Source organism: Mytilus trossulus, chromosome 7 (assembly GCF_036588685.1).
Source record: "Mytilus trossulus isolate FHL-02 chromosome 7, PNRI_Mtr1.1.1.hap1, whole genome shotgun sequence".
In the NCBI taxonomy this organism is placed as follows: domain Eukaryota; kingdom Metazoa; phylum Mollusca; class Bivalvia; order Mytilida; family Mytilidae; genus Mytilus; species Mytilus trossulus.
The window spans coordinates 68,368,058-68,391,714 of record NC_086379.1 but is presented as its reverse complement, the minus strand read 5'-3'; the positions used below and the strand labels follow the sequence as shown (position 1 = coordinate 68,391,714).

Sequence of the window (23,657 nt, the reverse complement as noted above, 5' to 3'; positions counted from 1 at the left end):
GTTGTTATACCCAGTTTTCCTTCACTTTCCTTAAGCCAATAACAGCATGTTGACTGCCTGCAAATTATTAATTGGCTTTCATTTAAAAATTTGGATGCATTTTATTGGGTGCAATATAAATATATTTTTGGCAGTGTTTTTATGCAGTGAAGGTTATTCTATAGTTTATTTTTTTTTCCTGTGGATAAATATTTAGACAGAAATTCCTCAAAGTTCTAATCATGTTTTAATATATAAGTAATTTTCGACAGGTAGAAGAAATGAATATCCTGACTTCACACACCAAATTTTTCATTATTTGGATTTTAGAGCAACTTAAAGAGATTGAGATGGCAAAGTTTTATTTTAATTTTATTCATAAACTAATTTAATCAAAGCAAATGGTGTAAAAGTTGCTTTTTCAAAGCTAAGGATGTCGTTTTTACAATGTTTATAGAAGCAAGAAAAAAGATCATCTCCAATTATTATTTCTTTTCACCGGTAGAAATTGTATGCAAAATTATGATGATGCTATCTACTGGATGCAATCCCAACTGCTGTTTGGAAAGTCAATAAGTTTTTATTTTATTTTTGAATTTCATTACAAATTTGTCCAGGGTTATCGTTTGGTGTATCAGTCATTGCACTCTTACAATTTTAAAACAAAGTTAAGCTTGAAGAAGTAACAATGCTGTCCTATGTATTTATCTGTGTAAGACTGAATTGTCAAATATATAGGATATTTCCTATCTTCTGTATAATCTCAGAGTTCCTGATAAGGGTAAATTAAGAAGAGTTTTTTGATGCACAAAATCTTAAAGGTTAAGTTCATGATTTATATTTTAGATCATACTCATAAGCCATTATTATCATTTCTTTGCATGATAATATATACATTTATCCACCAATGCAATATTTGAGTTTTTTGCTGAATATTTAAGAATATGTATGCATAAGTTTATTTCTTTGCAAATTTGATCAAACAATGGATAGCTTTTGTAAAATATAATCATTATATAGCTTTAAACTTTGTGTTAACCTTTATGTTAACCTTGACCTTTCACATTGTAGGGTGAACCAATCCTCATTCTTAACAAGGATGACGTTGAAACTCAAGCAATGGGCAAATCTCATATATCGGTACCACATACGATCGATTGTCTGCAGGGTATCCTCTGTGTAATTCCTATGCAGTTATTATCATTACATATCGCTCAGTTAAAAATCCTAGATGTAAGAATTTCTTCATACAGAACTAATATGTCTGTGCATGCTTAGCTTCCTCTATAATCATCACTTTCAGGTACAAAGTACTTAGGAACACATTATAAGGATGCTGATAGACTTCATAATAGTATTGTCTTTCTCAAAGAAAGGAGAATCATAAATAAATTTTTCGCAATTCCATTTTAATCGATCAGGTCATATAATGTAAAAAGAATTAAAAAAGTGCACTCTTCTTCATGGGTTGTTTTGGAAGAAATTCAATTTCCCATTGATTTTACTAGAACAAATTAGGTCAAATGCAATTTTTTATATCAGAGAGTCTATCAGCATCTTTTATGTGAGTCCGAACTTGGCTTTCTATTATAGCACCCTGATTAGGCTAGATTGTATTGTATATTTTAGGGTCGTCCCATTTTACTATGTTCTAAGGGTGATGAGGAGACCATGCAGCAAGCCTATCGCTATATTGAGGTTCCCAACGCTGTGGACTGTCTCCAAGGGTTATTAACTGTCGTCCCACTACAGCTTTTATCTTTCCATATAGCTGTATTAAAGGGAAATAACGTAAGGATTACTCTCTATTGTAGTACAAAAGTAGGATCATGCAAATGTAGGGTAAACGTTTAACATGAAAGCTGTTTTGGACCAAAAAGCATGATAATGAGCAAATTTGTTCATATTCTATCAGAATAATTTGGAAAGATCAAATGTTTAAACGTATTAAGTGTTAAAATGAGCAAATTTGTTCATTTCATTTTCTATCACAATAATTTGGGAAGATTAAAAGTTTGATTTAACATTAAATCTGTGATGGGAAAAAAAGTAATTTATCTAACATTTGCATGATTTTACCCATGCCTGGATAGGAAAAGGTAGGTTTATTATTGAACACTAATGAAATCAGGAATTGGTAATCAATTACTTATGATTACTTGCTACCTTGAAAACCAGGTTCAACCCAATATTTTTTCTTAAAATGTCCTGTACCAAGTTGGGAATATGGCAGTTGTTATCAAGTAGTTTGTGTCTATGTACGTTGATGTATTGTTTAGTTGCAGTTCAGTGATTCGTTTGTCTCTTTGTTTTCTCTTATAGTTTATGTGTTTCCCTTGGTTTAGGTTTGTGACTTGATCAGCGTTATACTACTGTTGACATTATTCATGGCTAAAAGTAAATCACAAATTTTAATGTTCAATGGAATAAAGTACCAATTTTCTTCAGGCATGTAGCTCCAGGTTTTATAACATTCTCATACTCTGTAAAATATGATAAAAGCGTAAACAAAATAAATTAGAGAAGATAGCTATTACTTGGTGCTCTCAGAGTAATAATAAAAAAAATTGGTCTGGATACCTGTTTTCTTGTTACATATCAAAATAGATGAATTTTGAAACTAAATAATCAGACTTACCTCCCCTTGTTAATCAAAGTTTTAAAACACAATTTAAATCCTTAATATTTCAGGATTGAAAAAAAAAAATTAGATAAAATATTAGATGTCTTGAACAAATAAATTTCAATTTCTGCCCTGTAGCCGAGGGGGCATTAAGTTTTACCCTTGTACTTCCATGTCCCCAAATTGGTTTTGATTCTCTTACTTTAGTTTGCCTAATTTAAACTAAATTTTATAAAACTTACAGTCAATGCTTATTTTTGCGCCACATTTTTGCGCCTGTCCAAAGTCAGGAGCCTCCGACCTTTGTTAGTCTTATATTATTTTAAATTTTAGTTTCTTGTGTGCAATTTGGAGTTAAGTATGGGTTCATTATCACTGAATTAGTGTGGGAATATCTTGTTGCATTGAAGACCTGTTGGTGACCTTCTGCTGTTGTCTGCTCTACGGTCGGGTTGTTGTCTCTTTGGCACATTCCCCATTTCCATTCTCAATTTTATTAGCAAAAAACAAGATCAAGTTGGAATTTTGGCGGTGTCACTTTTACCTTTCTAGAGTCATGCCCCACTACAAATGGAAAAAATGCTGAATTTTTTGGTTTCCATTCTATTACTACCAAATGTTATGAAACTTATGCATACTGCTAATTACTATAAAAAACACAGATCAAGTACAAATGTTGGTGGCTACATTTTAACTGTTTAGAGATTTGGGCCATTACAAATGAGAAAAAAGATGACTTTTTCATTTCTGTTCTCCAACTTGTGTTTCCTCAACTAAATGTAATGAAACATATACACAATCCTTATTACCACAAAACTCGGATCAAGTACAAATGTAGGTAGAATCACTTTTACATTTCTTGAGTTATGTCTCTTTATATTGTTATATGCAAGGTGTTCCCATTGATATAAGTTTAGGAAGAGGTTGAGCACTCACAAAGAATTTTAACCGAGCCAAATTTTTATTTACCTGTCCAAGCAAGGAGCCTGCAGTCTATTGGTTGTTTTTTTATGTGGTCTGACATAGTTGTTTTAGTTTGATGTCATTAGCTTAACTCACTACATGGTTTCACTTTTGCTCATTTTGTTGAAACTTTTTTTTTAATCATTTAAAATGAATTCCCATCTTGCCTTGGATATGTTTCACCTAGTATATACATAATGGCAAAATTGGAAAATACCATCTGGATAAGGTAGGTATTAGAATTATAATTAACTTTTAAACATATTTCTGTGTTACTTTCCTATGCTTAATATCTAAACTTTGTAAAACAAATACCAGATGAAAAGCTAAGATTGGAAGGTAAAAAGATAGATTTGAAAGGTACAAATTCTCTGTGGCTAAAGAGTTATTCCCCTTTTCTGAAAGTAAGTTTTATGATATTTATGCTAGAGCACACATTCTTTAAGTAATACATACAGGTAAGTATATTGTAAGAAAATGAAACATGTGTTTTTTGCTCAAAGTAAATATAAATCAAATTGTGAACTAATCTTGTTTAAAATCAACATATAAATTAAAAAAAAACTAAACAAAGCCTCTTAACTTTATAGTGGTTCTAAATTTAAAAAATCCATCTTTTAAGGACAATTTATATTCTGCATGAGGAGGAAAACACTTTTAGCAGTTTGGTGGAAGGTTTAGAAAATGAAACACTATCATCAGTATATAGGAGAGCATGAGGTGGCGATATAATTGAATAGAAAGTTAATGGGTTAAAAAAGAAGGTTTTATTTGATCAAGATCAAGTCAGGGATTTGAATAAATATTCATGTAAAATTTAGTACCCATTGCTGTGAATTAGTATTAAGCAACTTCAACAAGAAAAAAAAATATTCTCTTTATTGACCAATGATGAAATTTGATTTTCCCAAACATAATTTCCTAGAAATCAGTTCCCTTTTTAAAAGCAAGATACAATTTGCTTTTTCATATTTCTTGTGTTACATCAAGTAGTGAGATGTATGTGTTCTAATAATTGCTATAAGCATTAATAAATCATATTTACTAATCATCTTTGTCAAAATCATTAGCTGCACTGTAAAAATAATACGCATTTATTTGGATTTTATATATTAAATTTGTGCTTATAAGTGATAGTAATCAAATTGCTGTCAATATGTATAATTATTTTATAAAAGGATAATTTAAAATTGAACTTATTTTCTTCGAGTTATTTTATTAAAGGCAAATTGTAAATATGATTATTTTTGTTAAGAATAAAAGGAGATGAGTGGTATAGTACAACGAGACAGCATCCCAGCAATATAAAAAAACAACATCTAGAGGTCAATTGTTTAGATCTGAAATGATATTATAATTTTGAATTATATTATTGTGATTAAAGGGAGATTTTAATTTTTTGTATCAGTTAACTGAAAGATTTATAAAGTCATTGCAAAAAATATAAGAATTTATACTTATATCTGCAAGAAATGAAAGAAATTATACTTAAAAAACTGGTTGACTTAGTACAATTTTACTCTTGTTAGGTCGATTGTCCTCGTAATTTAGCAAAGAGTGTAACAGTGGAATGAATATCTCAAGGTTACAGGTAGGTCACTTCCTGTAGTATAGTTACCTTGGTGATGCTTTGTTGTGTTTAACTATCTCTTCTTTCTTACATATGCAAGGAGTATTAGTTTTATTATTCATTTTTTATATCTCTTTTGAAGTAATTTGCTCATTGTTTTTTTTAAATGATGAAAGATGGGTCCTTTTAACAAATTTCATACATTATAAAATTGATATTTAGATTAATTTGGTGTATAATGTCGAAATTTAAACCCTTTTGGGGAATAAAGTTATGCAGCAATATAACTGGGTATCTATTTCTATGAAATTAACAATTCAAAACCTTAGTAACTCTTAATTATCCTGTGATAATTTTATTGTATTTTTAAGCTGGACCTTGATAATCTTCATGTTTGGAGACTTTGGAACTGAAAATAAAAGTGTTATATCAAAATCTAATAGATCCAATGCATTTAATTGTTACAGAAACAGATTTGATATTTCAAATGTATAAGAAATCTATTTTTGAACATATTGAGATTATTTTATTTTTTTTATAAACTTTTACCATTCTCAACAGTTATATAATTATGAAACTGCATGTTATACTAAATTTAAAGCTACATTATTATATTATGTTAATTGTTTTTGCTTTTATTAAAAATCAAATTACATGCATGTGTTCTTTGATAGTAAAATGTGTAAATAAATAGATATACATATATAAATGTTTATTGATGGGCATTGTATTTTTGATAAATTATATGTATAAACCAGGCAATAATTCTTCTTAAAGATGGAGTTATATCTTCTAATTTATATTTCAAATCTATTCATTACTTTTTTTGGCTTTTGTTTGATTTAAAGCATGACACTTCTTTATTTATTGACCTCTGTATCTCTCTGGCCTTTGTATTTTTGGGGTTCTTTCTCATTAAAGTATATTTCACATCTCCTTTTATTCATACAACTCACTGAGGTGAAATTTTAAAAGCAGTAAGGGCAAGTGTCCTTTTTATTTCAGCTCATATCAAGCACTTGCTTACTTTTTTATATATTATATTTTTAGCTAGAAGCAACACATACTGATACACAAATTTTATAAATTTTTGATTCATTTTATGTTTTGAATAACACCAACATTAATAAAGAAGTTATTTCTACTTCAGACTTTAGAGTTAGTTCTCTAAGAAATATTTTATTTAAAGGCGAAAAAAACATTTTACAAGTTGTAAATTATTGATTCATATCAAATATCCTTATTTTTTATACTAACAAAATTATGTTCCTTCTGTCTATAATAGGATTGACCAATTCATCAAAATATGTATTTTTACCTGTTCCAGGATATCAAATTTTATATAAAGAGTTGTCAAAGTGGCAATCATACCACATCTTGCCATTTTAAGGTTTTAGTCCAGTCAATCTAGCATAAATTTGACCCTAACCTGAAAGTAATTGCAACAGAAGATTTTTAAGTTTTAATCTTTAGCATTATACCCCAAATATACACAGAAAAAAGTCCCATAAAATCTAACTTGAGGAAAACTAAAAAAATTACCATTTAAAATTCCTATGGCGATTTGCATTGAAAAGGGAAATAACTCTTGCAAAAAAGGCAGAAATTTCAATAAAAATTGATACAAAATTATAACTTTACCGCTTCTATTCATCAGAATGTATTGATTCTTGATTTTTTAGCAGTCTTTAGAGTATAACAAACAACATTTAAGGTGTTTTCATATATTTTATCAAGCTATAATCTAGATTTCTTAATTTATTAGTTGACCATTTTTTGAATTTTTCAATATGTCAAAGTAAAGAATCTCAAATTTAATAAAAATAATAAAGCATGTATTCTTCTTTTTGTAGTTTAAAGTTTCTTTAGATAAGTAAGTTGCTGAAAAAATATAATATACAGATATAAACAATACCAAATTTTCACATTATTTTTTCAAAATGGTTTCAAAGCTTCAAATTTGCAATTTCTTTAATGAAAAATGCATGAAAAAATAAAACTACCCATAACACTTAGGTTTTGTACATTTCATGAGCAGAAGATTATATAATTTTGTCAAATACAAACTTATAACACCATCAAAGTATCATACTCTACATAAATTTCAAGAAAAACAACCAAAAACTGACAAAAAAAGACTAATTTTTGTAAGAGTTATCTCCCCTCCCAATGTAAATTTCCATAGGGAATTTAAAATGCTGATTTTGAGTTTTCCTCAAGTTAGATTTTATGGGACTTTTTTCTGTGTATATAAAGGGCATAATACTTTAGATTAGAACTAAAACATTTTCTGTTGCAATTAGTTTGAGGTTAAATCTTAGTTTGACTGGACTATTTACCCATGTCCATCCCTCTCCTCTGTAAGTGCATACTTCTGTACATATGTTACTCAAAAAATTTTGTTTTCTCTAACTTAAGTTTGCCTCAACTAAATGCTATGAAATTTTTTCACAATACTTATTACCACAAAGCCCAGATCAAGTTAGCACGGTGCCACTGTAAAAGTTTTCTAGTTATGTCCCTTTATAAAGTTATATAACATCTGTGTCCTATGGGCACATTTTCTATTATATCTATCACCTTCTTCACTATGTGTTATTTAATTTATTATATTTATTATACTGAATTTTCTGTAATACTCTTTTAAATTTTAAATTGATGAAAATAAAGTCAATAATAATCATCCTTATAGAATAAAACCACACAAATGATCGAGAGTCTCCATGAAGGTTAATAGAATATAAGCTGTGAGTTAGAGTTTTATGTCTCACTCCTTTAAACCAATCAAAATCTGATATTTTAACCTAATGTATAATAATCTCTTTTGTTTTTTACTGTAATCATTATCACATATTTTTTTAATTAAAACAATAAATGATACCATATTAAATCTGTTTATCTCCAACACAGTCCAAATACTGTAGAAGTTAACAAATATTAATCTCCATATGACCTTCAACAATGAGCAAGACCCATACATCATAGTACAGCACATGGTTACCCCACAAGAAAACATTATCAACCTTGGTTTCAACTCTGTTGGCAATGTTTTCTCAGGTTTACAATCTGCTCTATCTCCCTCTCAGCTATGTATTATCTATATTTAGATGATTGTTCAAATTCTACCTTGGTTAAATTTCCAACAGGAAAGCTGCCATCTTTAAAAAGCCACACCTCTTGCACAAGTATTGATTTACTTCCGAGGAGAACATATTTTTACCAGTGAGAAAGATTGTACAAATCACCAGTTATCACTTAAATCAAAGTTACTTCACTAGTCTTTAAATTCAATTTTTATTAGACCTTACCTTTAAATTTTGAGTTTAAGCTAAAAGGAAGATTTTAGAATTCTTTATAAGCTTTAGTGTGGCTTTTATTATTGTGTCAGATTATGTTATAGGGTGCTGGTTGTTTAAACTGTTTACTAGTTTGCAATGGTTTGTACTAGTAGTTGCTAAATACAAGTTTCAGCCTTGTCCTTGGCTTTTTTGGCAAACATTCTTTTGAATTGATGTCCATATTTAACCACATTTAACAGCAGATACTTTGGTTTCCTGAGAAATAAAAATGTCATAAAGCACCATTCAATTTGTATAATATTGAATCCTTCAACTTCCAAAATTAATTTCACTGTAGTTTTAATCTCCCTGTTTAATTTTTGTTTTTAATTCTGATCTTTTATATTACAGGTAGACTCTCCAAGGAGTTTATTGAAGATCCATTCCACTGTATGCAGTTAATGGACTACTACTTAAAATGTGGGACCTGTGTTATAGGATGTTATAAGTGGACTAATTAGTAGTACTTGTCAATCATTGGACTTTGATTATTTTATAGAAGTATTTTGTGGGAGACATGCTATAATAAATATTATATACATTTTGTTGACTCTCTTTATCTTGAACATATATCTGAAGTGCCATATAAGTGTTTATTAATTACCATAAATTGTATTAAAGTTGTGTATATCTGTACTAACATGCAAAAGAAATCAAGTACATAAAAAAATTAAAAGATTAATATATAAATTTCTAGGACCTTTTTGGCAGAGCTTTCTTGTTGTTTTAAATTAACTAAATGTGTCAACTATATGTAAATCATTTGAGCCCAAATAGAGCTTTCGTTTTGTAGGTCCCATGTTTTTATGTCAGGCTTTTGAATGTCTGCATTCGTAATAAGGGTTGATCAACGGGATGCTTCAGAAACTGGGAATTTCAATTTACAGGATCTATAAAGGATGATAATTGAGTTTTTTAACAGTTATTAAATCCATTTCAATTTATAATACATGTTGGTTTATAATATTGATTAATAGAACTTGGCATATTTTAATAAACAAGGCGTTGGTTCAAATGATTTTGATTTAATTGATTAATAAAAGTTCAACATAATGAGAGTCTAGAAATAACAGTACACTGTATTTATGTATAGTAATTTATGTTTAAATTATTTTAGTAACTACATGTATATTGAATAGTACCGGTAATGTGCTGGATGCATTCAAGATCTTAAACAGTTTTTTTTAACTAGGCATATCAAGAAAACATGCTTTGTTGTGATTGTATAAGAGTTTTTCAATCAAGCATAAAGTATGCATTAGAGAGGGAAACTGTTTATAGATTCTGGAGGATTAATATATGTTTTCTAATTTTTTAACTGCATATATATTTTCTGTAATCAAAATTAATTCCTTGATTTCAATTAGAACCTTTTTAAGTTGCATATTTCAGTTAGGTCCTTTATTAAGTTGCCTAATTTAGTAATAGTACTTTTTGAGATACTACCATATTTCATTGCAAACACATAGTATCAAAATCTATGACTCTGCACCATGCAAATCGGTCAACTTCAGTGGAAGGTATTGTGGTTAAATCATGTGAATTGATTGTATATCTGTTTTAAATGTTGTATTAATTTCAAATGTAAAGGCAGCTTCCTATTTACATTTTGATTTATGTTTCATTATATTTATACAATACATCAAATAAGTGGTTGTCTTTACCTTTTTCATGAAAGTTTGAATATTCACTTCAAAAGTATTTTATTCATGCATTATACCTTTTTTATAACTAATCTTTTGACACCAAGATCTAGTCTTGAATTAAATTTTCTGGTCAACATCATTCTGGATTTTTCAGATGTCCTTTGTAGACTTCCTACCCTCAATGTATTAAATTTTTTATGTAGAATAGTCATTCTGCTTTGCATTCAGGCTTATGCAAATTGCAACATGGGAAATGAAAAAAAAATCATACTCAAAACAAAAATAAAAAAAGGGGCTTAAAAGACCTGTTATGAAAATAAATACCTAAACCAAGGTTTTCAAAATGTTGTATTTATTGCAGACAATTGTAATTGTAAGGGAAGCCATTTTGTTATGTAATTATTTTGATTTAGAGTATTGTTTTTCTACAACTTATATTTTGTTTGTTAAGTTTTATCATGAGACATCACTTTTTTTGTTGTTATGCAGTATTAATGACATTCTTCCTGTCCCTCATCGACAGGGAGGACAAGTTGATTTTGTTATTTTATACATAGTTTGTTTCATTTTCTTGACTTATAAATTTAAAATTTTAAATCCAGTATTTTGTATATTCCACATTGAAGATGAGATTCATTATCTATTACCAGCCACTTTTTGGTATAGAATTTAAAAAAAGTATAAATGATTCGAAAAATCTTTCATTGGATGAATTTTGGACAAACTGCTTATACGTGATTGATTACTATCAAGTAACAGAAGAAAAATCTTGAAAATGTCCCAACCTCACAGCTGGATAAAGAAATAGTCTTCAAATGATTATCAGATTCCAACATTCACATGCTCAGTAAATTATTGTTTTAAACCATAACATATTGTAATCTTAGTTGATGATATTTTTGCTTGAATTTTGAATATATATATGTGTAAAAAAAAGGTGATACATTATTTGAATATACATGTTATGAAAATGTCAAATTATTTTATAACTGTTTAATGTTTAACATACTGTTTTGGATTAAACATAAACTAATACGTAACATATATAAATTCTATGATTGTTTAGTTTGTCATATTGCAAACTTCAAGAATGATTATACTTTAAACTGGAAAATGTTGTTATTATTATATAATACTATAGGAATAACAATTTTGGCAACATTAATAAATATTATCTTCATATTTTTGAGTATTTCAAAATGTTTATTGAAGAGTCTAAATGGATACTAATTAGAATGGAAAGAATCTCACATAATGATTGAATCTCCTATTTTGAAAATAACATCTTATAAATATAGTTCATAATAAAGACAACAAAAGATTTCAAGAACATAATCATTTTTGAATATTTTTAATGTGGCATATTTTAAGTTTTTATGACAATCATGTATTTCCATAGTTATTTACCTTTACATTCAGTAAATATAAATCAGATGGTCAGGTGTAGTACCTCTGAATCTAATATTGTCAGTCTATCCATCTAAACTATAACAGTTTTTGTGTTTATATACTAATTGTTTCTTAAACCATACCAGTTTTTATAATGTTCAATATTTGTGGCGAGATGGCAATCAGATTCCCAAATATATATCTAGGCATTAAAATATAGTTCTGGAAATAAAAATAATTTATACTGGGTGTATAAGGAAAACCAAAACATTCTTATATATCATAGTGCTTCTCTATGATTTGACTTTTCTTCTGAATCATTTTTGCATACTTATATATTTTTGAGGACCACCAGTATACTGAGGGAATAAATTATATAGAAAAGTTTTTAGTTGTTGCTTTTTAAAAGGTATTTGTAATTCGAGTGTATATCACCATCCATAGTTTATACCTGCCTATTCATATTTGTGTTGAACTGTACTCTATGGGGCCTCCCAACTAACTGATCAACAGGGTCAGTTTTTGTTGAGCCACCTTTCATTGTCAATCAAGATTGAGAACTTGTAATGTAAACTTCCATTGCTACTTGAGTTAAAGTTTGTCCGAGATACGTAAAGCATTCCAATTAAAGATCACTCAGTTCCGAATTTGTTATAATCGGAGAGTAAGGTGACACTCTATCCACAAGGTATTTTATACAGAGCATATTGAAATTGTACCTCACCTATTCATGCCCCCCTGTATGAACCAGCGTCACAGGGAAGGAATGCTATCTGTTGTGTGGCAAATCATTTTGGCTTTGTGTTCATATATTTTCAATTTACCAAGAGTTTCTCATTCAGAGCCTGAAATATTGTGAAAAAGATTTACCAAATTGTCAATACAGAATAATATGTCGTCTTTAATATTTGGTTTGTGCAATATGAGAGAAATTCAGATTACAAGTGGTTCCACTTGTAATCTTCTGGAATTAAGCAGCCAGCACTCAATCAATCAACTTTTAATATGAATATATGACGTGATGTTTTGTGCCTTAGACTATTGTATTAATTCTGAAATTATACCTTAGCAGTAATATTACAACTTCATCTGCATATAGGATATACATTTCCCAACTCATTCGATATTCATGGGCTTGCAGCTGCTACCCACCAGTGTATGAGCAAACAGTTGATGAGTCAATGTTGTGTTAAAGAACGTCTTGTACTGATTCAAACAAAGTTTCATTGAAAGAAAACACGACCTTGTTGATAGATATTCTGCATCAACCTCTCACATAGTACATGATGGTCTTGCAATATCGATTATATGTACTGACGTTGTTAAAATACGTGTTAAAGTCCCCCTTTTTGTCCTTGTATAGTTTTAATCATTACTGTTTATTCATGTTTTTATCATATACCTATCACGTGGGTTGGTATTTATACATCTCTCCATTGTGGTATTGTTCTATGGTCTATTTTGAGTTCTTGCTTTTCATTTTTGCGTATGTGCTTTGTCTTTTTGCCATTTTGTGTTTCTTTGTTGATCTTTTTATCGAATATGTCTGTTTGTTTTGTTCACACATCGTTGTCAATATAATATAATTTGATGCGACTGGCATACAAGTGAGAGGTTTAGCTAGCTATAACACCAGGTTCAATCCACCATTTTCTACTTAGGAAAATGTCTTTACCAAGACAGGAATATGAAAGTTGTTATCCATTCGTTTCATGTGTTTTGTGCATTTAATTAGAGACTTTCCGTTGGAGTTCAGTATTTTTGTGATTATGTTTTTTCTACCTATTGTGTATGTTTGTTTTGCTACACATTGTTGTCAATATAATGGATTATTTTAGAAATACAAGTGAGCAAGCTATGCAACCAGGTTTTATCCACCATTTTCTAAATAACGAAATGTCTGTTACAAATCAACCAACAATACGACAGTTGTTTTCCATTCGTTAGATGTATTTGTGCATTTGATTTATCACATTTCGGCAGGACTTTCATTGGTGTTTGGTATTTTTGTTATTTTACCTTTAAATGCTTTCATTCTTAAAGCGTCTGTTTCACAATTGAGCCAAATAAGCGAATACAACTGTTTGATAAAAAAACTAACCTTATTATTCTATTTTCAAAAACTGCCATAAAAACACCTGATGATAGTGTTTCAATAAAAATATAAATTACCTCATTTCTAGGATAGAAATATGTTCTTCCAAATTAGTTGAGTTTTGTATTTAAAAAAACGTTTTGATGAACACCATCCTGACATCAAAAGTTTTAAGAATGTCGTGTGTTTTAGATGCCCATATATATGTTTACTTTGTAGACACCATAATCCGTCCTCGCTTCCTCGCTACTTATAGACCCAAAACTCCAATTTGGTTAGATATCAAGTCGTGTTTTGCCGTTGCATACAGATAAAACATTACGTGTTGTGTAAATGCGCTACAAATAACTGAAAAATAGTGTATACCATAGGCTTTGTAGAGAAGTCAACATGCAATGCCATGAACGTATACACGTAGTCATCATAAATTGCCATGCATTGCTTGCGGAATATGGATGTAGAGTTTGGATCTACAAAGGCACTCTATTTGATCTAGTTGGAGGACTTGGCACAGACACTTTTATGGGGGTGGTAAAGGGGGGTACTGAACACGGAAACACGTGAAATAAAAATTGAAAAAACGTTGCACGAAAAATAAAAATCAGGAAAAACGTAGCACGAGAAATAAAATCGTATATATTAAGGAAAAAATTACTAGAAGTTCTTAAGTCAGCCGTTCTTTGAGATCATGCAGTCATTATCAATGGACATATAGACCCTGCGGTCACCTTTTACTTAGGGTTCGCTAGTTGCATCTGATTTGAAAAAAATAATTTTATTCATAGTAATTTGATGGACCTTATTGTATACCATACATATATATATATACAATATAATTGCAAAAGTAGAATGGTATCAAAGTCAATGTACATCAAGTTCTATGATTATATTACACAAGTTTCAGAAGGTATCATAACACGCTGACTTTGAATTAGTCCCGTTTTACTTTTCATCAAATGCGGGACAAGCATGCACGAGAAATTAGGTGTACCGATACGAAACACGGAAAATAAATAAGGAGAAACACGAAGCACGCACATCGAGCCAAACACGAGAAAACGAGAAATAAAAACTCAAAACACGAAGACACGTGAAATAAAAAGGCCGAAAACGTTGCACGAAAATAACCCTTTACCACCCTCTTTTATAATAACAGTTGTTGCGATACGAAACTTGACATAATACGGTTAAGACTCATGTATGTATATCGACAATTACCATATACAAAAAGAACACATAAAGGTTATTAGGTAAAACGATGTACAACGTTAACAACTACTAGAACATTTTCTGACATCAACATCATTATTTCTAGAGGAAGAACGTTATTTTTTTTATCTGTTGCCATATCATTTTCTTGTATTGAAATCAATACAAATGTTATCCTTTCATAAACGCCTTCATAATATTGTAAGTTTCTTCATTTTTCGAAATCGATGTAACACTACACTATATTGAGTTGGTAATAATATATTTTTAGTATGTATGAACAAGCACCCTCGTATTTAATATTAAGCAGTATTCATAAAATATCTAAATCCAGATATAGAAAAATGCAACTTTAGTTATAATACAGATTATTTTTAAAGAAATATTTCTAATTTCTAATAGTAATTGATTGAATATTCGTCAATCATTATGTATGATGAAAATCTAAAGGTGATCTACATTTATTATTACTCCTTATGTTCTACCAAATGTTAACTTTATGATAAAATTGCTTAGAATCTAAAGTAAAACTAAATATTCAATTGCCCCTATAATCATTATAGCATACAATCTTCTAAGTGTATAATGGAAATTTCATATTCTATTCGAATCGAAAATCACAGGTTCAAAAAGTTGGGGTAAAAAACAAATATAGCAAAGTATTTTGAAACGAAGGAGATAAAATGAAAAACTACTTCACAATAGTATCGGGGTAAATTAGAGGCAGCTGTTGTTTACCGATGTTCAAATGCCATAACTCCACCAAGAAGACTCAAATTAAGGTTAAGGAAAGGGAGTCGCATGAACTCAAAAATAAGAGTGAATCAATGCGTCAACAGGATAAGCGTCACATGTATGATGTAATCCATTCGTTTAATGTGTTTGTAGGATTGTGATTTTGCCATTTGATTAGGGACCTTCCTCGGAGTCCAGTATTATTGTGATTTTACTTTCAGCTATGCATGCAGCATACGATATTCGAATCATCACCCTTTTTTTTTTAACTATATAATTTTCTAAAAATATCTCAACTTTCGGGAACGATGTTACGGTATATGTTGGAATATCAGATTATCTGATAATGCCAAAGTCCTTAGTTAAACATTCAAATAATAATTTTGCTAACGATACCGGTTGAGATTTTGTCCTCTATCACAAGAACGTACCAGTATTTGTCGGGAAGACAGGGTAAAGTATTGACAACCTCGGGATTTCTAAAATTCCAAGTAGCGTAACCTGTGTTTCATGGTGCATCGTAGTTTGTTTATGAATGCGCTTTTGAATGCATGACCAAACATATTTAATCTATTCAGAAATGTCCATCTCTGATTCATCCGGCTCACGCAAAACCCATCTAATGTCATATTCTTAAACTGCATAGACGTGCAGTGATGGTACGGGGGATTCTATGTATTTCGTAACATAGGGCAAGTCACAAACTAATTCGGACTTCTGAAAAACAAATATGATGTACAGCATTCAAAGACAAATTGAATCAATTAACTCATCATAAAGCTATTATTATTATTATTATTATTATTATTATACCAGGACTAAATTTAGTATATACGCTAGACGCGCGTTTCGTCTACTAAAGACTCATCAGTGACGTTCGAATCTAAAAAAGTTTAAAATGCCAAATAAATTACGAAGTTGAAGAGCATTGAGAACCAAAATTCCTAAAAATTTTGCCAAATACAGCTAAGTTGATCTATGCCTGAGGTAGAAAAAGCCTAAGTATTTAAAAAAAATCCATTTTTTTGTAAACAGTTAATTTATAAATATAACCATATAAATGACAATTAATGTCAGCACAAAAAGTGCTGACTACTGGGCTTGTGATACCCTCGAGGAAATAAATCTCCACCAGCAGTGGCATCGACCCAGTGGTTGTAAATAAACTCATCATAGATACCAGGACTATATTTAGTATATACGCCAGACGCGCGTTTCGTCTACTAAAGACTCATCAGTGACGCTCGAATCTAAAAAAAGTTTAAAATGCCAAATAAAGTACGAAGTTGAAGAGCATTGAGAACCAAAATTCCTAAAATTTTGCCAAATACAGCTAAGTTGATCTATGCCTGAGGTAGAAAAACCTTAGTATTTTAAAAAAAATCCAAATTTTTATTAACAGTTAATTTATAAATATAACCATATCAATGGCAATTCATAACAGCACAAAAAGTGCTGACTACTGGGCTTGTGATACCCTCGGGGAAATAAATCTCCACCAGCAGTGGCATCGAACCAGTGATTGTAAATAAACTCATCATAGATACCAGGACTAAATTTAGTATATTCGCCAGACGCGCGTTTCTTCAACTAAAGACTCATCAGTGATGCTCGAATCTAAAAAAGTTTATAATGCCAAATAAAGTACAAAGTTGAAGAGCATTGAGAACCAAAATTCCTAAAAGTTTTACCAAATACAGCTAAGTTGATCTATGCCTGAGGTAAAAAAAAACTTAGTATTTCAAAACATTCCAAATTTTTGTAAACAGTTAATTTAAAAAAATATAACCATATCAATGACAATTCATGTCAGCACAAAAAGTGCTGAATGTCAGCACAAAAAGTGCTGAATGTCAGCACAAAAAGTGCTGACTACTGGGCTTGTGATACTCTCGGGGAAATAAATCTCCACCAGTAGTAGCATCGACCCAGTGGTTGTTAATAAACTCATCATAGATACCAGGACCAAATATAAACTAGTTAAATACGCGGATCATTTTCCCAAACTTAAAACTTTATCATCTTTTGTATATTTAGTTTTTAGCTTTATTCCGTGATACTAGTCTCATGTGATCAGTTAATGCGGTCATAACCGTTTCAATGTGATATTTATTTTAACAGTTCACATTGGAACAGACTACAGATGACAAACTTCGATTTTCAAACTCAAAGGATTGGGCAAAATATCTAAAATTTCCTTCTTTGGTAACACAGAACCACATAATAACTATATTTCTATGAAAATATTTAATAATTAAATATATATTTATTATCATATTACAAAAAGAATGATCTATGTGTTGTATGATATGTGTGAAATAGAAGACCACAAGAATAATTAAAACTATGTCTTATAAGTTTTTATAATTGTTATAAAGGCATTTATCTAAAAATAGGTTCATCCTTGAGGCAGACCAAAACATTGTTTCATCGTCATGATAAAAAAGGCATCATCTGGAACACGAGCACTAACTCCAGCGTAGTAATTCAAAAATTCTTCTCTTGTAATTTTCCCATCTTCGTCATCTGGTGTATCATAATTCTCTATGAAACTCTCAATTTTGTCTTCTTCTTCATTGCTCCACTCACCAGTTCTTGTTTTCGAACTGGAAGTATATAGCACTGAAATAAACCGAAAACTTTATAAAATCGTACCAATCCAAAAAACATGACTTTTTTTTATGTGAACCTATGTGTATTCTGGAACGTGTGTCTTACTTTTATTTCCCAATAAGTCTTATATAGAATCACATATTTAGGCAATTGTTGTCGTTTTATCAAATTTTTGCCTAAAGAATAGAATTCGTGTATATTATGGGATTAATGTTAGCGGAGTACATCACTTCGAACATAGGTAAATTTGGCGATCATCCATCTGAGATGCTGTAGAATCTACGTTGTTTAGTTTTGTTTTGTATGTAAGTCTTTACGACTAGTAACTTAAATTGTGTTAAAAAGCACCATATTGTTGGGAACTTTTATCCGGTAAAATATCTGTCTGCATTGCCTCGTTGCACTTAAAATACAGCAAGTATATAGAAACAACTTTCTGTTGCATGCATCTCCAACCAATCTCTAGTTGTCATGTTTTCTTTTTATAATATCCCACTCTTGGACTATTTGACATCAAAATCACACAGTTTTTCTTATATTTACATTTTTCATTAAATATATATCTATCAGGTTTATTTTAAAGAGAGATAAGACAGAAATTTAATTACAATATTATCAAGATATAGGGTACGTGTAACTAATGATATCACTCATTGAATCATTCATAAAAACAAGTCCTTGGTGAACATAATAAATTTCAAAATAAAAAAAATAACGTTTGTGATCTATTTATTTGTCTTTTTAGGGAAAAAGCTTGAGTTCACAAATACAGCTCTGATGATTTCAGTCCCTTCGTAAATGGGACCGAAAAAGTTATAACTATCAACTTTATGTTTCTTTTCAAAATATAGAATTTCTAAATTATTTTGTTTTAAAAAGTTGTCTTTGAATGAAATTAAAAATGTTTATATTCTTCTTAATAGTTTACTTTCAAACCGTTTTTATCCATTTTGACATTCCTAATTAGGTCTAAAATTTTTAAAGTTCGTTACATGTATACGAAGCACATATATGGTCTAGCCTTTATACACACATCTGTTAAGTACTGTACAACTAGTCAATATATCACCTATTAAATGCAAACAAACTAGTATAGATTAGCAATAATTTGATCAAATATTGTTTAATATCTATTTTTTCTATTTCTCGAAGGGCGTTCAGAACCAAAATCGAAACACGATGTGAATAAACATAAAAGATTAGGTTTATTGTGAAATAATTTTTATCATTGGCTTGCTCGATAAATCAAAAGGTGATTCAAGAGTAATAGAATATCCTTTCAGCAAAACGATATACACTTTTAACATTGAAACGTGTTATAGTAAATTTAAAAGGCCTTACAGTTCTTAAATGAGGAGGGGGTTGGACATTTATCGGGACTCTTGGATCGAGGGGTGTTAAGTTCGAGATTTCGGGATTGATCCTTTTGGGATCTGAAAATTCTTTTTTTCGAAATTCGGGATGTCGAGATTAAATTTCTTTAAATTCGGGACCACAGGATTTCGTATATATAAGCATGGGATTTCGGTATCGTGACCCCTCCGAATATCCCTCTTAAATGACAGTGGTCTTGGTCTTTTTTATAAACAGAACCCCTCAATCAAGCAAGCTGACGTGCCGTTTGAAGATATATAATTTCATTTGCAGCTCATTTAAACCAATATAGGTTTCTTTTCTTTGATATCTTCCGACTAATTGTATAAATGTTTAATGAATTGCCTTATCATCAAAATAAATTACAAGATAACTAATCAATATTAAAGTATTCCCAAGATTGACATCATCAACAATTGAACAATCGTCAGTCAAAAGGCAAAAACTATTCTAAATAATTCTATGAGAACGATAATTGGGAATTCATAGATGAGAGAGCATGAAAGAAAGCGAAAAAGAATACACATGTTTATTATTCAAGTTAAACATGATATGTTTAAAAAAAAATTGGAAACCTAACAATCACGCATATAACAAAGCATTGATATTAAGTCTTTTCTACCCCAGAAATATAATAACTTAGCTGTATTTGGTAAAACATTTAGGATTTTTTAATCCTCAATACTCTTCAAATTCGTACTTTATTCTTTGCCTTTTTAACTTTTTTTTATTCGAGCGTCACTGATAAGTCTTTCGTAGTCGAAACGCGTGTCTGGCGAAAATACAAAGTTCAATCCTGGTATCTATTATGAGTTTATTCAAAACTATACTAACAGAACAACTAATTTCATAAGAGGTATGCGCCAAACTACAGTTACAAAATATCCACATTTATATGATACTAAAAATAACTTGTGATCAAATATTTCAAAATTTACCTTTTAAATCATCAGTTTTTATTGCTCCATCTCCGTTCACATCTAGTTTACAAAAAACTTCATCTATAATTTTGATTCTTGATGGAGGCAATGGTGGTCTTAAACGATGAAGAAACTCTGCAAAATCTATCTGTCTGTTTTCATCAGCATCAAATGACAAGAACAAAAGTTTCAAATCACTTTGTGTGATTTCCATACCATACTTCTCTAAACCGAGTCGCAATTCTTCAAAACAGATTCTTTTTGAGAAGTCCAGGTCCATCTTTCGGAAGAGGACCGCAAGTTCCTTAATTCCTCCATGTCCTCTATTTAGGCACTGTGTTCTCATTAATTTAAATAATTCTATGGCTCTTTGTGAAAGTTCTACACGCCAGTTCTTGTACATTGTTAGATTCACATCCGTCAATTTACTAAACAAAGGGTCAGATCGATGCTTTTTAAATAAAATAACTTTAATCTGAGGTATTTCATATAAATATGCAGTCTCTACTACAGTATGACATGCCTTTTTATTAACGGATAATTTTAAAATTTTCTCATTTATTATTAATGTTTTTTAAAAACACGATACACATTTGTAACTATGGATACTTGTAACAAGAGAAGAGCAGGTGACAAATTGATTTTCTCGAATAATCGTCGATTTCCATTTTTACTTAGAAAATACATGTAACGTTAGGCAATTATTGGTCAAATGCTTCTATTATCCTGATATCATTTTGATTAAAGGTAGAACTATGCACTAAACGTGTTCAAATATGTTCCGATAAATCGATCTTTCGTTAAGGTAGAAATGTGAGAACATAGAAATGTCGTATAGGAGGCAAATTATAGGTACAACTGTTCATAACCATTCAAAACCTGGCATCCTATTTATTGCTCTGCAATGTTGTAAGTTTTTTTTACAGTGTTTTCAATATCAGAAAATCCTTTTTGACTGGTTAACATATATATATATCGTATATTCTCCTTTCACTCAATGATATTTATTTTTTGCTACCTATCATGTTTTGATTTTAGTTAGCATTATGTGCGCTTTTTTGTCATATGATAAATGTTGGTCGTGTATATCTTACTTATTTCATAACTTTCTGTGCATTCGTTGTAATTTTCTTTGTGTCTTAATGTTGATGAAATAACCATTAAACTAGTTGACAAATTACTTCACAATCTTTAAAAGAACAAATAGTTACAATACTTTTCTTTTGTCTCTGAGTTCTCAACGAATTACCTCTAAGTTAGTACTTTTGTATAACTGGACAAAATTAAGCATCCTAATTCAAAGCAATGTAAGAGAGAAAAAAATCATATTTTGAATCTTTAGAAACATATCTTATATTAGAAATGTGTTGAAAGATTACCACATAATTCTATATTTCAGTTTTCTATCATAAGATGAATAGAAATGGCAGTGTTTCATCACAACAATCACATATAACAACCATCTTTCTATTAAACTATTTTAGAGAGAAAAAAAAGAAGCTCGGAGTTGTTGAGAAACATATGTTTCAGACAGAGAGTAAAAATAATGTAGCTGATTTTTATTTATCCATTCAATTATCGAGACATTGAAGGTGATGAAAAGGAAAGTAAGTCTGATGGTTAATTTATGTAAATGATTCATGTATATGTGCATAGTTTATTTTCAGAAGAAAAAAACCACGTGCATTTAAATATAAACTGTAAGCATAATTAAGTTGTTTAGTTAACAAGTTTGAACAGTTCTATACAAAATCACAGACAATCAATTTAATTTCTTTTCATTTACTTAATGGCAATTTTATAATTTGTGCTGATTGATTTAAACTACCATAAAGCTTATAGTTAAAAAAAAAACCAATGAGTTAATCTTAACATACTATAGATGCGTGTTTTATTTTTTAACTTTCAGATGTAACATGTCTTTCGGTTGCAGTCGTATTGGCGACTACCAATATCTGATCATGTTTATTCATATAAACCAAATTACCACATACATATACTATAACATACCCTTATTACCCTTAATCACTTATACACATCTTTCAATACGGGATCAAAACTGTATCGTTAGCCCTTAACATTTATGTCGTCTGTCTGCTAAGCACTGAACGTAAAATACTCCTCAATATGTCTTTTTTTTTGTGAATTTGCATAATAATAAAGAAATAAGTCGGCAAGTAGAGGGGCTAACTGATATTATCAAGATGCTTAAATTCTTGATTGACAACATATTTGTTACGTTCGGAGGACGTTTTTTTCAAGAGACCGTCGGCATTTCAATGGGAACAAACTGTGCCCCTCTACTTGCCGACTTATTTCTTTATTATTATGAGGCTGACTTCATGCAGGAACTTCTTAGGAAGAAAGATAAGAAGTTAGCAATATCCTTTAACTTTACTTTCCGCTATATAGATGATATGTTTTCACTAAATAATTCAAAGTTTGGTGACAATGTGGAACGCATCTTTCCCATCGAACTAGAGATAAAGGATACTACAGATACAGTTAAGTCGGCTTCATATCTTGACTTACATATAGAAATTGACAATGAGGGTCGGTTGAAAACAAAATTTTACGACAAAAGAGATGATTTCAGCTTTCCAATTGTGAACTTTCCATTTCTAAGTAGCAACATTCCAGTAGCACCTGCATACGGGGTATATATCTCCCAATTGATACGATATTCCCGTGCTTGCATTCTCTCATAATTTTCTTGATAGAGGGTTGCTGCTCACAAGGAAGCTATTAAACCAAGAGTTCCAAATGGTGAAGTTAAAATCACCCCCTCGTAAATTTTACGGACGCCATCACGAGTTAGTTGACCGATGTAGAATATCCGTTTCACAAATGATATCGGATATGTTCCTTACGTCGTAACTACATTCCCCTTCCCTTTCATGAATGTGACCTTCCGAATTAGACTATTCACCTTATTGTTATCACATAAGCAACAAGACGGGTGCCTTATGTGGAGCAACATCTGCTTACCCTTCCGGAGCACCTGAGAAAACCCCTAGTTGTTGGTGGGGTTCGTGTTGTTTATTCTTTAGTTTTCTATGTTGTGTCATGTATACTATTGTTTGTCTGTTTGTCTTTTTCATGTTTAGCCATGACGTTGTCAGTTTATTTTAGATTTATGAGTTTGACTGTCCCTTTGGTATCTTTCGTCCCTCTTTTATCTTGTAGTCCGTTTTAATGTATGT

At 30.3% G+C, this 23,657-nt stretch overlaps 2 protein-coding genes across 10 annotated transcripts in view; one reads left to right on the top strand and one right to left on the bottom strand.

Annotated features, from left to right (window-relative positions):
* Positions 1–11,154, top strand: part of LOC134725659 (glutamine--fructose-6-phosphate aminotransferase [isomerizing] 2-like) — a 58,429-nt gene extending 47,275 nt beyond the window's left edge. For 4 of the 9 annotated variants that reach the window (XM_063589670.1, XM_063589662.1, XM_063589665.1 and 1 more), the window contains 2 exons: positions 1,051–1,212; positions 8,825–11,154. In XM_063589670.1, the coding sequence (XP_063445740.1) occupies positions 1,051–1,212; positions 8,825–8,875 (213 nt within the window). In that variant the 3' untranslated portion in view covers positions 8,876–11,154. Of the gene's footprint in view, positions 1–1,050; positions 1,213–1,608; positions 1,771–5,094; positions 5,161–8,824 lie in introns of all 9 variants that reach the window. The other 5 variants (XM_063589664.1, XM_063589663.1, XM_063589661.1 and 2 more) reach the window with 5 other exon arrangements.
* A 6,709-nt stretch (positions 11,155–17,863) lies between these two features.
* On the bottom strand, positions 17,864–21,113 carry LOC134727230 (calcyphosin-like protein). The gene is made up of 2 exons (XM_063591606.1): positions 20,473–21,113; positions 17,864–18,169 (listed from the first exon to the last, which is right to left on the bottom strand). Exons 1-2 carry the CDS (start codon positions 20,855–20,857, stop codon positions 17,946–17,948), a joined length of 609 nt encoding a protein of 202 aa, XP_063447676.1. The 5' UTR covers positions 20,858–21,113; the 3' UTR covers positions 17,864–17,945.
* Positions 21,114–23,657: the final 2,544 nt, after the last annotated feature.

Excerpts from the sequence above, each read along its gene's own strand:
- LOC134727230 (XM_063591606.1), bottom strand. The coding sequence starts at position 20,857 with ATGTACAAGAACTGGCGTGTAGAACTTTCACAAAGAGCCATAGAATTA. Across the intron at positions 18,170-20,472 it reads AAAAACTGATGATTTAAAAG|TGCTATATACTTCCAGTTCG; the intron begins GTAAATTTTGAA and ends GGTTTATTTCAG.